The 18,697-nt window shown below is 42.8% G+C and overlaps 1 protein-coding gene across 1 annotated transcript; it reads left to right on the top strand.

The window, feature by feature from the left end:
- The first annotated feature begins 6,517 nt into the window (after nucleotides 1-6,517).
- On the top strand, nucleotides 6,518-16,933 carry trhr2 (thyrotropin releasing hormone receptor 2). Its single transcript, XM_061076416.1, has 5 exons — nucleotides 6,518-6,900; nucleotides 7,824-7,956; nucleotides 8,717-8,868; nucleotides 10,308-10,431; nucleotides 16,385-16,933. Exons 1-5 carry the CDS (start codon nucleotides 6,518-6,520, stop codon nucleotides 16,931-16,933), a joined length of 1,341 nt encoding a protein of 446 aa, XP_060932399.1.
- The last annotated feature ends 1,764 nt before the right edge of the window (nucleotides 16,934-18,697 follow it).

The following is an 18,697-nucleotide window of genomic DNA, read 5'->3' as shown; positions in this document are numbered from 1 at the left end:
AAAAATTGAGTAACTGTAAATATGAGGATCAGCATTTTCCCCTCGGCATCAACAATTATTTGTTTGAATTAAAATGTGTATATTTTCTGGTCCTGACGCACTAATTGGATCAGTTAATTAAATATTTAGAATCGGTTTGCTTCCTGGTTTCAGTCACTAGATGGCAACACCGACATAGGTTCACACCCACTGACGTGTCAGTGTTTCAATATTTATCATTTACCATTTGTCATATTCTAATGTTTCATATTTCGTATTATTAAATCTTTGAACAGTGGGAGGAAACATTATTAAGGGAAAATTTGGCAAAACAGCAGCAGAATGACAATAAGCGTTGTGCTCAGTCAGTCTGAGGCCAGTGGAAATATTATATGCAGAATTTTACAGTTTATATTTAGAGTTTTTAGAGACATTCTGTTTTGTCGTCTGTAGTTTACGAGGGTTTCAGTAAAATGATAAATGGTTTTGTATTTATATGTCGCTTTTCTAGTCTTGATGACCACTCAAAGCTCTGTACAGTACAGTTTTACATTCACCCACTCACACACACATTCATACAGTGCATCTTATCTCAGCACTTTGTTATTCTATGGGGGTCATTCAGGGTTCAGCATCTTGCCCCAGGACACTTCGGCATGCAGATGGGTCAGACTGGGGATCGAACTGCCGACTTCAGGTTGGAGGAGGACCACTCTACCCCTTAGCCAAAGCTTTATCTCATCTGTAACATCTTCATCCCTGAGGGTGGAGGTGAAACAAACTCTTTGGACATCTCCTCTTCCTCCTGAGGCCTCAGGGTCTCAGCTGTAAGTGAAGCTTGATGTTCACGCTTCAGTGGAACACATGAGCTCTGACAGGAGCTGGGGACCACAGAGCCCTGGAGCCACCCTGAGGATGAACCGTCAATCTGCAGCATAGACAACCATTCATTTCCTCTCATGCATTTCAAAATAAAACTAGGATTTAAAGTGACCCGGCTCAGTTTGTATTTTCTTTATCTTTGCAGTGAATGAATTTCATCATTCAGGTTTTTCAGGTTTTCCACAATTAACTTGTTTTGGATCATCACAAATCCTTATTTTAATTTGTCCTTTGTTACTTTTTGAAAATCTTTTTTGTATCTCCATCCTTCTAATGCACAAAATGACCTGTACAGTATGAATTCACCACGAAACACCTGAAGTTCATTTCACACATCTGATGCTTGTGAGTCTTATTTTACATCCATTCCTGCTGAGAAAGAGAAATATCTACAATACTATCTAGCTGTTAGCTTGCTGGCTCGAAATATAACTTAATAGACTGATTCATATGGATTTGATTTTCTTGATCCAGAGTGTTAGTATGGCTGGTCTTACGTTTGACGTGGTCATACAGACGCTGCATGACGATCAGGAAGATGAGGAGCCAATTCTTGTTCCAGTTCCTGAGTCTGAAATGTCTGCTGCTGAGGATCCAGGTTCCACAGGATGAAGCTGGAGTTCTGGGTGAGTCTTGGAATCCAGCTCCAACATGGAGAAGGCTCCTTTGATGACGTAGAAGATTTTATTACAAAGGAGCTTTCTCCTAAATGAAGGATGAAGGATAAGCTATAAAAGATTAAAGCAGAGCAACTCAGCCGTGCATTAAATAACTCAGGGACTGAATACGGGTCCTTTTTGACCCAGGTTGTGCATCAGAAGGAGTTTAATGCATCGCTCGTATATCGAAGGGTTAAAAATACGACACCAATACGTCCCACCCCCCCCCGATCAGGGGTCTCGTCAAAGCTCCGCCCAGAAAACATGATAGAAGACGACTATTGTGTCACACGTATGTCTCTCACACGGTGACGCACGGGTCAACCAGTTCATTTGGTCACGTTTATTACATTCCTGTGAGGGAAGTCAATGAATGTAAACCTGGGCTGAGACGTCATGATTGACAGCTGACACTGACTTGTGATTGGTTGAGTGCATGTATCGGTGAACCACAGTGATTCAGTAATTTGGAAAAGCTAAAATCGTTGTACGGTTTTGTTGAGTGAGTGGGAGTCGATGCAATTTCATGAGTTTGTTTTGGATAACAAACAATTGTCAAATCAAATGAATCCACTGACACTTCTGTGATTAAACCAGAGTGTGTGTTTTATAACTCCATATGGAATATTCAGCATTTTATTCTGAATGCTGATGTTATCGTAAATTAGGTATCGCGCTTTTATTTTGAAGGTGCAGGTGCTGCTTCCCCTGTAGCTCTGTGCAGGAGTGACGAGGCTCAGTCAGAGAGAGAGAGAGGCTGTGATGTGTAGTATCAAGACAACAGTTTCAACGTGGCTGTGCAGGCTCCAACTGACATGACACACACTCACACAGACACACACCCACTCCCACACACACACACACACACAGACACACACACTTATTTTGTGAGGACAGCAGAAGGCAGAAGATTCCTGAGGATGTGAAGACGCAGCAGGTAAAATCTTTCTTATTTTCCTCAGTAAATGTTGAGATTGATCAGAAGTTCATCGTCACTCGTGTTTCTTCTCATCAGCGAGACAGTCATCATCAGGCGAAGCTTCGGACTCACACTCAACATTTAGTCATCATCGATTCACTGAGCTCAGACAGAGGAGAGGAGAAGTGAAATAAATCATGTGTCACTTTGTCTTTTTGATATTTAAACATCAGATAATTCCCATTGTGTCACAAATTCAACAGAAAATAGACATATAAGTGTTTGTTATTTGTATTATTATCTTTAATATAATTAAGGCACTTGTAAAGGTTTTTTTTTTTCAAATAATTTATCCACTTTTCATCATTTTATTATCAATAATTAAAACATCTTAATTATCCTCAAAATGCCATTTTTTCCTCCTGATGCCGTTTAATCCATTTTTATTTTCATTTAATTAAGTGTCTGTTTTGTAATTGGTTTTATGACTTATGCACTCGCTCTTTCTCTACCTCTTTTTGATTATCTGCTGCTCTTTTCCTCTTATCTTATCATATAACTCTGTCAGCTGAGGTATCTGCCACACCTCCGATATCTCACCGGGGCCCTTGATACCACATTTCATTTCATTCCTCACCAGCTGTTATGGGTTTGGTGCCCTGCTTTGCTCAAGGGCAGCTCTACCACAGGGCACAATCCCCAATTTGCTGCCGTTAATGAGTCTGAGTCACGGAGCAGGATTCAGCTGAGCCCATGAGCGACGCCGGGCTTTATTGTAAACGTTAAGGACTGAATGTTTAATGACTGCTCCTGAGAACTGAGGCAGAGGGAGAGAGGAAATGAGACCATGGACTGGATGATCACCTTAAACCTGGACAGAGGAGAGATCGTTAGACGTGATGGTGGCTTAAAGGGTCGCGGCTCCGGAGCTCAGCGAGCGCACATCCGTGACCTTTGAGAAGCTGCAGGCTCGTGTCGGTGACCTTCCAGACAGAGTTGGTAATTGCCTCATTTTACGCAGAGAAATGACTCGAAGCCACAGCCACTGGTTTACTTCCACCACAGATCTGATACTGTGCACTCCGACGTACGCTGCTTCCACACTAACACCTTTTACTTTTAAAACACATCACCTCAGGATAGACTCTGTAAAGAAAGATGGACGCACAGGCTCCACCTCCTTCCTCTGCTTAAATGAAGCCAAATTAGTCCTGATACGGGCGCCGCCATCTTGCACTGGTGCCGTCATTTGGACTCACGTGAACATTCATGAGTATGATAAGAACTTTACCTGAAATTACAGAAACCTTCCGTTACGTCTACTTTGGCTTTTAATTTCGTTCAGTGTCCCATTTGCTAACATGGAAGAGTTTATGACCTATACCGCAGCCGACCACCAGGGGGTGATCCAGATGTTTTGGCTTTGCTTTTGGAGATCATGTCATCCATCTTTATTTACAGTCTATGCTGCCGTCTTCAGTTCATCCGCATCCAAAAGACTTTGTGGAAATGATTTGAGTCCCATTTTGTCTCAAAACTCTCTGATTTTGAAGCAAAGATTTTTGCAAACGATGATGAGGACAGGTGCTCTTCCTGATTGGTTCTTATTAGTCACATGACTCGACTACCAGCAGTAACTGTTTCCACCTGAAAACGTTCTCTGTCCACACGAGCGTTTCGTTTTAACACTAACTCGCCTGAAAACACACATCATGTGACCGCTCGTAGTTGCAGGAATTACTTTTTTTTATCAATAAGCAGCAAAAGAGACAAACTAAAAGCAGTTGTGTCGTTGTAAAAGGATAAATTCTGGATTTAACTACACAACAGCAGCAAAGACAGATGGACGGGATCATGTGAAAGGAGCCTGGAGGCTGTCGTGTTGTTTCCAACCTATGACGTCACGTAGCCTTAGTAAGTAATAAAGTGTAGAGATGACAGATTGTTTTTAAGCATTTAACAAATGAGATAATGTTTTAATTATTTAGCTGGAGGTGCTGGTAGGAGGATTTTGTGAATGTTATTTCACCAAATTATGAATTATTCCTTAAGACATTTTCTGGGACTATTACTTGTTAAGATAATATAATAAGATCTTAAATCGATGGGTTGCGTTTCATATGAAAAAGGAAATTGTGTATGTAAATTACACTACAGCCAAACTGGGATCCAGTGTGAATCCTCGGGAAGCTGCAGGAGATGAGTTCCACCGAGCAGCGGACGTGTGATGGAACACAGAGTGGAGGCAGTCACTCTGACCACAGGACAGTGGGACTAAATTACTTTTCATTTCGTGTCCACCTCAATTTATTAGAGGCAGCCCTCAGGAGGGGCGGTCCGGGATGTGTGAGTGCTGGGGGGGGGGGGGGGGTGGGCGAGTGAGAAGAGCAACAGATGCCTCGTACAGTTTCTCGCCCGCTGGTTAATTAGCTTTCAGCAGAATGTGAAACCTCCAAACAAACCTCTGGACTTTGCAGAGGAAAAAAAAAACACTTAGTCCTCCAATAACCTCAGAATCTATTAAAGCAGTTAAGGTTTTAAGAAATTACTTTAAACGGAGATTCTTATGCGTCGGATTGGAGGAATTAAACGGTAACTTAAGCAGAAATGCAGAAGGAGGCATCATTAGCGGATCGTTAGAGGACAAACAAACCTCACACTTATTAGAATATTATGTTAAGATGATCTTAATGAGCTCATTTGAGCTTGTTTACTCCTTGAATGCAGTATTAGAGGTTATTTGTTACGCTTGCACGCTCAGCAGCACCCAAATGGATGATTTGAATATTGTCTATTATTCCTCATCCTCAGTGAATCTTATCAGAGCTTCACCAGACGTGGTTTCAGATCTGGTTCTAAAATATGTGAGGAACCTAACGGACGCATTGCACACAAGGCAGCCATGTTGCAAACCTGTGTATTCATTCTGAATGCGTCCTCTGGTCTCCATCTTGTTCCATCTGGCGCCACCATCAGGACAAACTACCAACTTCAACACAGGAAAAGTGTTGAAGTTTATAGCTGATCTTCTTTGTTTGTAATTTGTGCAACAACAGCACTAAACTCACATGCAGCTTCTTCTCAGTGTCATTTGAAACCACCAGCTTGCATTCTTCTGTCCCTATTTGCCTCCTTTGTTTCATCCACTTCTCCTCATCTGTTTGCACTTTTGTTTCCTCGCAGCATTAATCAACTGATTCCAGTGGGAACTGCAGATGAGGGATTCTCACAGAGAGGAAGTCTCTGTGTGTGTTCGATGAATGAAAGTTCAACGGTTAGATTAGATTAGATTAGATTTCTTTATTTATCCACACAACGGGGAAATTCACTTGTTACAGCAAAAAGAGAAAAACAGAATTTAAATAACAGTGCCGAAGCAACAATAAAAAAGAAAGATCAAAATATATACACTACTAAACTACACATAATGAGAGTAAAAATATACAGAAAACAAAAACAACCTGCAAAACAGACACTGTGCAAAAGCAGGTACTGGGGAGAAAGTGTGATGTAAGTGTTATTGTAATGAAAACAAAAGTATTATAAGTAATATTGCAACAGTAGTGACCATGATACAGAAAAAATAATTAAAAGTAAGTGACCATAATATAAATAATACTACAAGATAGCATAATGGAAATATAAATATTGTCCATTCATGTCCTCATTCGTCCAATTAATGAAGCCTTTTCTCCTCTAGGTCACTGAATGGAGGCCCGAGGGCGGTTCGATCATCCTGGGATCATAATCTTCAAGATGTTAATATTTTTCACTCTTTTAAATTAGTTAAAAAATGAGACAGTAAAGCTGAACAACAGGAGGCAAGAAAACAAGGATTCTGCTGATTTCCACAACTCTGTAATGAACTCAATCCAAACTGTGATGTTGATGTTTGAGTCAAATATCAAAACTTGATGATTGAATTTGAATTAGAGTCCCGGGTCTAAATGAAGAGGAAGAAACATGGCGACATTTCAGAGTCACGACCGTCATCAGCTTTAATCCAACACACATAACCTTTGCTCTACACACACTCGGTGGGGGGGGGGGGGGGTGAAGTCGTCCACACGTTGCAGACATGGCCGACAACGCCAGCTCCAGAGTGGACACGCCCACCAACATCTCCCTGAGTCCCAGCGTCGCCGTCTCCGAGCTGCTGGAGTACAAGACGGTGTCGGTGTTCCTGGTGCTGCTGGTGTGTGGCGCGGGCATCGTGGGCAACATCATGGTGGTGCTGGTGGTCCTCACCACCCGCCACATGAGGACCCCCACCAACTGCTACCTGGTGAGCCTGGCCATCGCCGACCTGATGGTGCTGGTGGCGGCCGGGCTGCCCAACGTGGCCGACAGCCTGACGGGCACGTGGGTGTTCGGCCACGCCGGCTGCCTGGGGATCACCTACCTCCAGTACCTGGGCATCAACGCCTCCTCCTGCTCCATCACGGCCTTCACCGTGGAGAGGTGAGGACCAGCAGCGTTTATGGGCGTGTGATGGAGAACGTTTGCTTTCTAATGACCTCGGAGAAGCAGCTTGTCATCAACGTTTGTTCTTCGTCTGTTATTTAACACAAAACTACAGACGGGTTATTAAGAAACTTATTGGAAGGACCAGGTTAGGGTTAGGGAGAATTTTCTTGTACAACATTGAGAGATAGGGTTGTTTACTCAGGGAATTATAATTTATGGATCTTGCTGGATATATTCAGAGGACTGATATCAATGAGCAATTTGGTGCAGCTTGTTTGAATTTAAGGAAACTATCGGGCCTTTCAGGTCGTATGAGCTCTGCTAAATGCCATTCTGATATGGTACAGGAGACTATATACAGTATTTATATATATATATGTATGTACCACACTGATGACAGCTGGTGTTTGATGACTTCACCAGTGGATTTGTGCCCATCTGTGTGATTTCTTCGGACAGAAAAATAAATATTCTGTCCTCTTCCATCAGTTTAATGAATTCAGTCTCTTGATCAACATCTCTGCTCAAATAAAAGGTAAATAAACATACAGTGAAACACAGTGACAGAGGCTATTAAGAGTCTCCTGGCATTGAAATATCAAACCCATGTGCAAACACAATCTGACTGAATATCTAATATATTGCTTCACAAACATAGTCTCTGAATAACGTTGAGCCCAAGAGGAAGGTCCCATCACCCACAGCCACTGCTTTACTGGGAATATGTAAGCAGGATGGGTTATTTGATAAATGGGCAGAGACGTCATGATTGACAGCTCAGACTGACTCCTGATTGGTTGAGTGAATGTATCAGCAGGACCTCGATACCCCGGCTCCACAATAAACTGTCATGACATTCTCTATACTCACAGATCAGGTGTGACCTTGTGTTTCAACCTCCTCTTCCTCACCTGCAGGTACATAGCGATCTGTCATCCGATGAAGGCTCAGACCGTGTGCACCGTGTCCCGAGCCAAACGCATCCTGGCCGGGGTCTGGATCTTCACCTGTGTCTACTGCATGCTCTGGTTCTTCCTGGTGGACATTCAGGTTGGAGAAATACCCTGTAACTGATTAATGTGATCAAAACCATCTCTTGTAAATGTGGGTTTTGTTAAACACTTAAAAAGGGGAGTGACTGTTTTCCTGTTGCTCAATCAAAATGTTGCATTTTGCACAAAAGAGAGGAAAGCAATATCTGTTGCACGTTAATCCCAAAATTTAAGAAAAATAGAGTACACAAATGTTCATGGCTGTTTATGAGGTTCAATGGGCGTCATAACGATGCACAGAGAAAGTACAGGATCAGCATCTAGTTGCCAAGATAAAGAAGAAGAAGAAGTAGTAGCTCACCCTAGCTTCATGTTTTCTGAGAGAAACCTGTGAAGCCGGATGTCAGTGGGTGTTTGACCAGTGGAAAAGAAACTAACCTTCAATTACAGACTCAATAATCACGATTGTAAACTGTGGCCACTTTCCAGACAAGTGTGAAATACAGTGTGAAGCACAGAGATTACAGCTTTCTAGTTTCTACACATACACAAATTGCTATTGTAACATATGAGGTGAAAAATAAACACCTCAGCTCCACATAGTGTTTCAGAGCATGAATCACAAACAGCAGCTTGAACGCTTGTTATCACCACAGCCTCTTTTGTAAAGAACCAGCGTTTCGGCTGCAGGGGAATGTGAAAAGCTCTGAAGAGCTCGGTGTCATTTCTGATATTATTATGTCGAGATGTGAGGAGATTATGAACGCGGAGCCGGCCGCCTGTTTTCATCCCGGCGCCTCGGCCTGTGTGCTCCTCAGGTCGGCCCGGACGCACACGTGCAGTGCGGCTACAGAGTGAAGCGGGAGCTCTATCTGCCCATCTACCTCACCGACTTCGCCATCTTCTACGTCATCCCTCTGCTGCTCGCCATCGTGCTGTACGGCCTCATCGCTCGAATCCTCTACCTCAGGTACGGCAGCAGGTCATATTGAGAATCATCAGATTAGTTAAGTGACTACTAAGGGTCACGGCTCCCGTTTGACTAAAGATCAGTTTATTCAACCTGTTGTATAAAGTCATCTGAGCCTCTGAGCTTTGTGAAGTCTGAATGAATAAGACTTGATGTTTCTCAAGGTTTTTCCCATCTTTTAAAGCCCAATTTGTTTTACCTTGAAGCCTTAATATTCACAATAGAAAGCCTGTGTTATAAACTGGAGGCAATTACGAGACAAGAGTAGTTTTATAAAAAGAAAGACAGGATTCAATGGTCCTGGAAATGTGGAATCTAGGAGAACACCTTTTAAAATGTCTGAAGAGCATATTTAATTGTCCCGTTTAAGTGAGACTGAAGGTAACGTTTATTTGAACTGTACGGCCCGGTGAATATTGTGGGTGGAGACCAAAATGGAGCCAAAAGGGCACAATTGGAAGAAAAAGGTGGATTTTTAGGTTTTAGATTTTCTGTGATTGTCGACAAACAGGTGATGTTGAAACATTCAGAATTGACATGAAATGATAATGGCAGCCTTGGAGTTGGCTTTTTCAGTGATGTTAACAAACAGCATCGGTCAAATCTCCTCACATTTACTGATCTATTAACCAAACCAACCAGACCCCTAAACAACCAACCAACTAAACAACCAAAAAACCAAACTAACAACCAAACAACCAAACAAACTAACAACCAAACAACCAAACAACCAAACAACCAACCAACCAACCAAACAACCAAACAACCAAACAACCAAACATCTTAACAACCAAACAACCAAACAACCAACCAACCAAACTAACAACCAAACAACCAAACTGACAACCAACCAACCAACCAACCAAACAACCAAACTAACAACCAACCAACCAAACAACCAAACAACCAAACAACCAAACAACCAAACAACCAAACAACCAAACAACCAAACAACCAAACAACCAACCAAACAACCAAACAACCAACCAAACAACCAAACAACCAAACAACCAAACAAACAAACAAACAAACAAACAAACAACCAAACTGACAACCAAACAACCAAACAACCAAACAACCAAACAACCAAACAACCAACCAACCAACCAACCAAACAACCAAACAACCAAACAACCAACCAACCAAACAACCAAACAACCAAACAACCAAACTAACAACCAAACAACCAAACAACCAAACAACCAAACAACCAAACTTACAACCAAACAACCAAACAACCAAACAACCAACCAACCAACCAAACAACCAAACCCCTAAACAACCAAACATCTAAACAACCAACCAACCAACCAAACCACCAAACAACCAAACAACCAAACAACAAAACAACAAAACAACCAAATATCTTAACAACCAACCAACTAACTAATCCTCGCCCTTCTCTTGTCTTCGGGATGTCTCACCCTGTGTCCCTGCAGTCCTCTGCCCCACCACCCGGACGCCAGCGCCACCACGCTGCGGCGGAGTTGTCGGGAACCCCCCGAGCCGGGGAAGGGGGGTCGCCCGGGCCGGCCCAAGACAGCGCTCTCCTCCAGGAAACAGGTTTGTGGCTCGTACCACGTTTCCCCCGGTTTCACATTAACCCCGTGTTCCGCTCTCTTCTTCCTGTTGTACATCTCGTCTTATCTCTCAGGTAATTGCGCTGCGATAGCTTCAGTCACATTTGACCCCGGTCACGTCTTCGGATGTGTCGGTGATCCGCTGAGAACACAGAGGCCATGATTCCCTCTTAAGAGCATCCGAGGAAGTGCTCTGGTTGATATGAGGCCCTGAAGGCAATCCAGATGTTTATTGCTCCTTTTGCTCAGACTGATCTGTCGAGAAGCTTTTAGTGAGAAAGCTCTCTCTCTCTCTCTCTCTCTCTCTCTCTCTCTCTCTCTCTCTCTCTCTCTCTCTCCCTCTCTCTCTCTCTCCCTCCCTCTCTACCAGGTATTTCTCTTCTGTATTATTCCTTTGCTCTTGGATATAGAAATACCGTCTCAGGCCTTTTAGTCCTGAAAGCATCAATCTTCATAAGCTCTTATCCACTCTGGAGTTTAACAAAAAGCTCTTTTTTATTCCACAGGAGATTGGTTTTATGTCCACGTTCTAAAAGTTGTGTGCTGTTTGAAAGAGTCATAGCAGAGATTCCTGTTCCCTGCAGAGGCGACACTGTGTATTAACAGAGGCCGTTAGAAGCAGACCTGTGTGGTTTGGAATTAGCACAGCGAGGATTTGGTTTCAGGGATGGTTGCTTCCCTCTGCTGTTGTTTGCAGAGACTGAGCTTCATGAAATTAGTTTGATTAGCAAATCTTCTGGTATTTTTTTTTTTTACTGGTTTATTCCAACAATCAACAGCTCTGTACCAATTGTGATCACAACATGGAAGAGTGACTCCGAACTCCAGCTTTGACTTCTGGGTAGAATCTCTCCCAAGTATAAATCTACAGCTCATTCAATAACAGACCAACACTGAGGCTTCCCGAACCTTTACTCTCATGCTTGTAATCCAACCATGAATTCAAATTTCAAATCAAATCAAATTTTATTTGTATAGCCCACATTCACAAATCACAATTCATCTCATAGGGCTTTAACATTGTGTGACATCCTCTGTCCTTAACCCTCAACAAGAGTCAGGAAAAACTACTAAAAACCCTTTTAACAGGGAAAAATATGTAGAAACCTCAGAGAGACACATGTGAGGATCCGTCTCACAGGACGACACAAGTGCAACAGATGTCAAGTGTAGGAAAACATCATTGGGATTAAAGTTTTTTAGCAGCATTGATGAGGGGAAACATGTTGAAGGATAACTTCAATACTATATGTGAAGCAGTCCTGCTGCATCATAGTCTCTGGTCAGCAGCAAGATCATGATCCAGCATCAGGATGAGATCCACTATAGTCCACAGTCATTGTCCAATTCACTATATTGTGATATAAAATAAGATAATGCTTCAGTAGTTCCACAACAGGGAATTATTTCAGTCAAGGTGAATAAAGATGTTGGTATATTTGGTGGTGTGACTCTGTTCTGGGACCTCCCTGTCTTCCCTCATGTCCTCATGTCCTCATGTGGACAGACAGGAGGCCGAGCGAGCAGCAGCTCCTGCAGGCGAAGGGACCGATCCCACAGGAGAGGCGTCTGTTAAAGCAGCTTATATATAAAGAGCCCTGCATGAGATTTATTGAACTGATTGAAGGGAATCAAGCTGCTCTGAGATCTGCTGCTATTATCTACAGTCCTCCGACCGAGGCCCGAGTTCGACTCTGTGGCTTGATTTCTATCCTGTGTCATTTTAAAAGAGACTGATCACCATAGCTCAGGTGTTCTGTGAAGCTTCATAAATACAGACTGTTTAAGAGGTGTGCACCAAACAGAAAGGGAAGGGAGGAGGGAGGGAGGGAGGGAGGAGAGGATAAAGAGATGCTGGTTAGGGATATGGGAGGAGGATGAATGTATAAGGTAGAGGGATGAGGGCAGAGAGGATGAATGTATATGGGTAAGGAGGATGAAGGGATGTAGGGATGAGAAAAAGAGGATGAATGTATAAGGGATGAGGGATGAGGTCAGAGATGGGGTAAGGAGGATGAAGGGATGAGAGTTGACAGGTGAATAAAGGAGTGGTTGAGGTGTGGCCTTGCTCCTGTTAACTTTATTTATTAAATAAATAAATAAGCATTGAGAGGATGAGAGAGGATGAAGAGATGCTGGTTAGGGATAGTAGAGGAGGATGAATGTATAAGTTATAGGGATGAGGGCAGAGAGAATGAATGTACGTGGGTAAGGAGGATGAAGGGATGAGAAAAAGAGGATGAATGTATAAGGTATAGGGATGAGGGATGAGGGCAGAGATGGGGTAAGGAGGATGAAGGGATGAGAGTTGACGGGTGAATAGAGGAGTGGTTGAGTTGTGGCCTTGCTGCTGTTCATTTATCAAATAAATAAATAAGCATTGTCAGCATCACTCCTCTTTTATATGTTCTGTTCATCTCCTGGTGGATCCCACTCCGGAGTCTGGAGTGTCTCTGAAGCCGACTCCCAGTTTCCTGTGTCAGTGTGTTCGTGTCTCTGCATGAACGCCGGCCGGCGTGCGGCTGAACTCTCGTGCGGCGGCGGCGGCGGAGTGAAGATCCTAATCTCCTGCGTTCAAGGGCGCCGTCGAGGAGCAGAGAGATTTGCATAATGTGATTTGGGATTTACGTTGAAGTGTGTGCAGATGGTTTCACTCCCTCAGTTCTTCACTCGGCTCTTCATGCTCTTTCATTCGTCTCGTGATAGGCCCGACGCGTAATCTGATGAGGGTTTGATGAACTTGTGTGTTGCTGAAGAATGGCACTTTCATGATCGGAGATTAACACAGTGTGGTGTGAGATTACTGAAAAGTTTTAGTCTCCGAGGAACCCCCCCACCTCCCCCCCGGTGAGAAGGAAGGAAGCTCGGCCAGTGTTTGGTCAAAGCATCAGAAGCTGAATGTTCGTTCTCTGGCTCAGTGTGAAGCTTCAGAAGCTTTTCTGTCTATTTTTAGCAAAAACACACAAACAAATCTGTTTTTAATGCTGTAGTGAAGTGTCGTGTATATTCAAAAACGCCACCCGCTGCATTCCGTCCCTTCATCGCCACGCACGGATGATTAGAAGGCTCTAGTCTCCGCCTCTTTTGTGTCCAATTACACGCTTTGTTGTGCAGAGATTTCACGTTTTGTGTGTGTGTTACACCTGCTGAGCCGGCTGTCACTGGTTCCCAGTCTTCACCACGGACACACAGCTTTATCTCAGGCAGCAGTTGGTCGGGAGGAGCATGATACCTGCTATCAACCTGCCACGCTTTGCTTTGCTATTTATTTATTAACATGTTCTGCTGTGGCGGAGAAAAAATCTGCTGAGCGAGAGAAGCAGCCACGCTTCAGCTGAGGTGACAGGCCTCTGTGGATGTGAGGTGGTGGAGACGTCTAAAGGATCTGCAGAGGGACGGGTGAGGAGGAGGAGGAGGACGGGGGGGGGGGGCGGTGGTACCGGCTCCTGATAAACATTAATCACCGGAGTCTCCCAGGCTGAGGAAGATAGGGCCATCACCTCATCATGCGTTTGTGTGACCTGCTGAAGATCCTGTCAGAGCGACTGCAGCATCATGAGCTGTCTTCAGAAGTGAGACCTGGGTCTGGAGATCGTCCGGTGTTGAATATCTCTGCTTGTTAATCGGTCGTGAGGCAGATTGTTAAAATGCAGCTGCTAACTTGTAATTAGACCAAGAAGCTGGTTTATTAATGTTGTTGTTTCAGGAGAATGATCATTACACAAAATGAAAGTGCACGTGTGTGAAATAAAGTGTGTTGTCATCGTTTGCCAAACTCTCCGTCTTACAAGTGCACGTGGATACGTTTTGGAAAATCTGCTCACATGTACACACACCTACACACACACATGTACACACACATGTACGCACAAACATGTACACACACCTATACACACACGTGTACACACACCTACACACACACACATGTACACACACATGTACACACACATGTACACACACCTATACACACACATGTACACACACCTACACACACATGTACACACCCCTATACACACACCTACACACATACATGTACACACACCTATACACACACCTATACAGACACATGTACACACACACATGTACACACACCTATACACAGACATGTACATACACCTAAACACACACACACATGTACACACACCTATACACAGACATGTACACACACCTATACACACACCTATACACACACATGTACACACCCCTATACAGACACATGTACACACCCCTATACACACACATGTACACACACCTATACACACACATGTACACACACCTATACACACACATGTACACACACCTATACACACACATGTACACACACCTATACACACACATGTACACACACCTATACACACACATGTACACACACCTATAAACACACCTATACACACACATGTACACACACCTATACACACACATGTACACACACCTATACACACACATGTACACACACCTATACACACACATGTACACATACCTATACACACACATGTACACACACCTATACACACACACATGTACACACACCTACACACACATGTACACACACATGTACACACACCTATACACACATATGTACACACACCTATACACACATGTAAACACCTAAACACACACACGTACATACACCTATACACACACATGTACACACACACCTATACACACACACATGTACACACACCTATACACACACATGTACACACGCCTATACACACACCTATACACATGCATGTACACACACCTATACACACACCTATACACAGACATGTACACACACCTATACAGACACATGTACACACAGCTATACACACATGTACACACACCTATACAGACACATGTACACACAGCTATACACACATGTACACACCTATACACACACACACACATGTACACACACCTATACACAGACATGTACACACACCTATACAGACACATGTACACACAGCTATACACACATGTACACACCTATACACACACACATGTACACACACCTACACACACCTATACACACACATGTACACACACCTACACACACCTATACACACACATGTACACAGACATGTACACACACCTATACACAGACATGTACACACACCTATACACACACACATGTACACAGACATGTACACACACCTATACACAGACATGTACACACACCTATATACACACCTACACACACCTATACACACACCTATACAGACACATGTACACACACCTATACACATGCATGTACACACACCTATACACACACCTATACACAGACATGTACACACACCTATACAGACACATGTACACACAGCTATACACACATGTACACACCTATACACACACACACACATGTACACACACCTATACACACACATGTACACACACCTATACACACACATGTACACACACCTATACACACACATGTACACACACCTACACACACACATGTACACACACCTATACACACACATGTACACACACCTACACACACACATGTACACACACCTATACACACACACATGTACACACACCTACACACTCTCGTGGATCATCTGCCTCGTTGACGATGACTCAGATAATCATGAAGCGATCAGGGGAGTCTTAACGATGACTCAGCTCTTATTGCTCTGGGCCGCGGCGGCTCGGCTCCGGCTCTTGGCTCCGCCTCCGGCTGCTGTCAGACGCAGATTCCATCGCTGCGGACGAACATCAACACGATTCGTCCGAGCGCCGGCTCCTCGTTAATCTGTTTCCACCAATTAACGTCATTAGAGTGAGTTATGCTAATGAGCGTCTCATTAGGAGAGGTGGTGGTTTCTACATCAGTTAATGATGAGACACCACCAGGGGACAGACGCACTTTCCCATCAATTCACACACATAATGGAGATGTTGGTAATTTGACGGTGTTTTAAAGAAGCGTTTCTCCTCTTCCTCGCCCGCAGGTGACAAAGATGTTGGCCGTGGTGGTGATCCTCTTCGCTCTGCTCTGGATGCCCTACCGGACTCTAGTTCTGATCAACTCCTTTGTGTCCACGCCGTATCTGGACGCCTGGTTCCTCCTGTTTTGTCGGACATGCATTTACGCCAACAGCGCCATCAACCCGGTGATTTACAACGTCATGTCTCAGAAGTTCCGCTCGGCGTTCCGCGGCCTCTACCGGTGCCAGCGGCCGGAAGGAATCCAGAGGACGCTGTCCACGATCCAGCCCGGCCTCAGCACCCGGGACCGGAGGACATCCCACGCCAACAGCAGAGGAACCAATGAAAAGACAAAGATGACCACCACTGATTTGACTACCAAGCAGAATGGAAGCAGCCACCAGGAGGCGCTCAGCGGCGAGAAGGCAAAGCTCGAGTCCGACGTCCCAGCTGCTACGTTCAGATTCTGTGTGCGTCCTTCGGAGACGTCTCCAGCTGGAGATAAAGACGAGGATCATCTTTCCTCAGAGGATGCTCACGGGAACGCTGCAGGCAAACAGACACCAGACTAACTGGAAAACATGTAAATATTCCCAGTTCACCATTTTGTGGGAAATGTAGATTTTATCACATGACGACAAGAGAGAGAGAAGAAACCCGTGAGAGTTTCTTATTTCATGATTTAAAAATGGTGGATTCCAGCCATGATCATAAACAACAACACAAACAACGTAGACACAATAATTCACCTTGGCCAAAAAAACCTTTTTAATGTCTTTGTCGAAACATGGAAAAGAGTTTATTTAAAATATTTACCAATAATATAGATTTACCAGTATGTACAGAGCTCATGAATTAGTTTATTTAATACACGTCCAGTAATCGGCTCAATCCAACATTTACATTTGATGTTACATAAGGTCTTTTTGCATCAGAGAATAATTTCCAGTCATGCTCATGTTTTCTGATCAGTCATCTGTGATTTAAAGCAGAAACAAACAGTCAATGAAGGGAATTTAAATACGAGTTTAATACTTGGAAACACACTTTATGTCACAGTCTCAAAACAGAACATTAGAGGGTGTAAACATTTTACAGTAATAACACAGATTCATGATTATCAACCTGAACATGTTTCCTCTCCAGTGACACGTTGGTCCTGGATTATGAAGATTTTCTGTTTCCACAACAGGATTATTTAAACAAACAGAGCAACACAGACATTAACAGAACAAATATGAGACATTATGATGCATCTGTTGGAGAAAATACTAAATAAAATGTCCTTATAAAGATATGTTGAACTATCCACATAGCTATTATACACCAATTTATACGTATGCAGTATATTCTATAATCACAATCAGCATTCAGTACAACACACAGATCATTTATTCAATTATATATAAATACATATAGAGTCGTAAATGGTGTGAAAACCACAGAGACGTGTTTCATTGTTTGTGTTAATAAACCTGTGATCTGATGGTTCCATATGTTTTCAGATGAACAGGAATAACAGTCTTTAGTTCATTAACAGCAGGTTATCCACTGTAGAATATGACAGAGACATCTATTAATAGCATATGTACCAAATACATCATGGTCGGAGATGATTAACCATATAAAATACTATGTACCCTGTAAAATACTGCATTAAGGTAAATATTTAAACTTGACAATCACTTTATTTTCTATTCATCTTAGAGACGACTTTTATTTTGGGTATTATGGCCAAGAACATTTTGGCGAATTTGAGAATGAGGTGATGATACTACGATAATAAAGTCATTATATTATGAGAATCAATTATTCTCTTAATATTTCGACTACATTCTTGAATTCTCAGTTTTGTTTTCCTTTAATAATAATGATAATAATGACCTGACTTTATTTCCATGGCAACTCACAAACAAACTTCTTTACAAAAACAAATAGGAACAAGAAAACAAAAGACAAGAAGCAAATGAAGACAATGTCTTTTAAAATCTATTCAGATGCTCGGTTGAATCTGGATAGTGACAGTCAGAAGAGACACATTAGTTACTAATGAATATTATCACGAATTATACATTTTATATAAAGTGACAATATTTCTGGTTGGTTCTGTCTCTGGACCAGAGGAGACGAATGATATTAATTTATTCAGATGTGTGTTGAATATGTTTGTTTCCTTATCTTAACTCATGATATGTTAAAACGTGAGAGACACTGACAGAGATTTAATTTAATTTAATTTAATTTAATAATTTCTGTAGATAATAAATTAAAAAAGCTTCAAAAGGACAGTTCAGGAAGCAACTTTCTCTGATTATTATTAAACTTACATGTGGACA

This window comes from Limanda limanda, chromosome 8, assembly GCF_963576545.1.
Source record: "Limanda limanda chromosome 8, fLimLim1.1, whole genome shotgun sequence".
NCBI lineage: Eukaryota > Metazoa > Chordata > Actinopteri > Pleuronectiformes > Pleuronectidae > Limanda > Limanda limanda.
The sequence above is the reverse complement of the archived record's forward strand: the minus strand, read 5'-3'. Positions and strand labels throughout refer to the sequence as shown.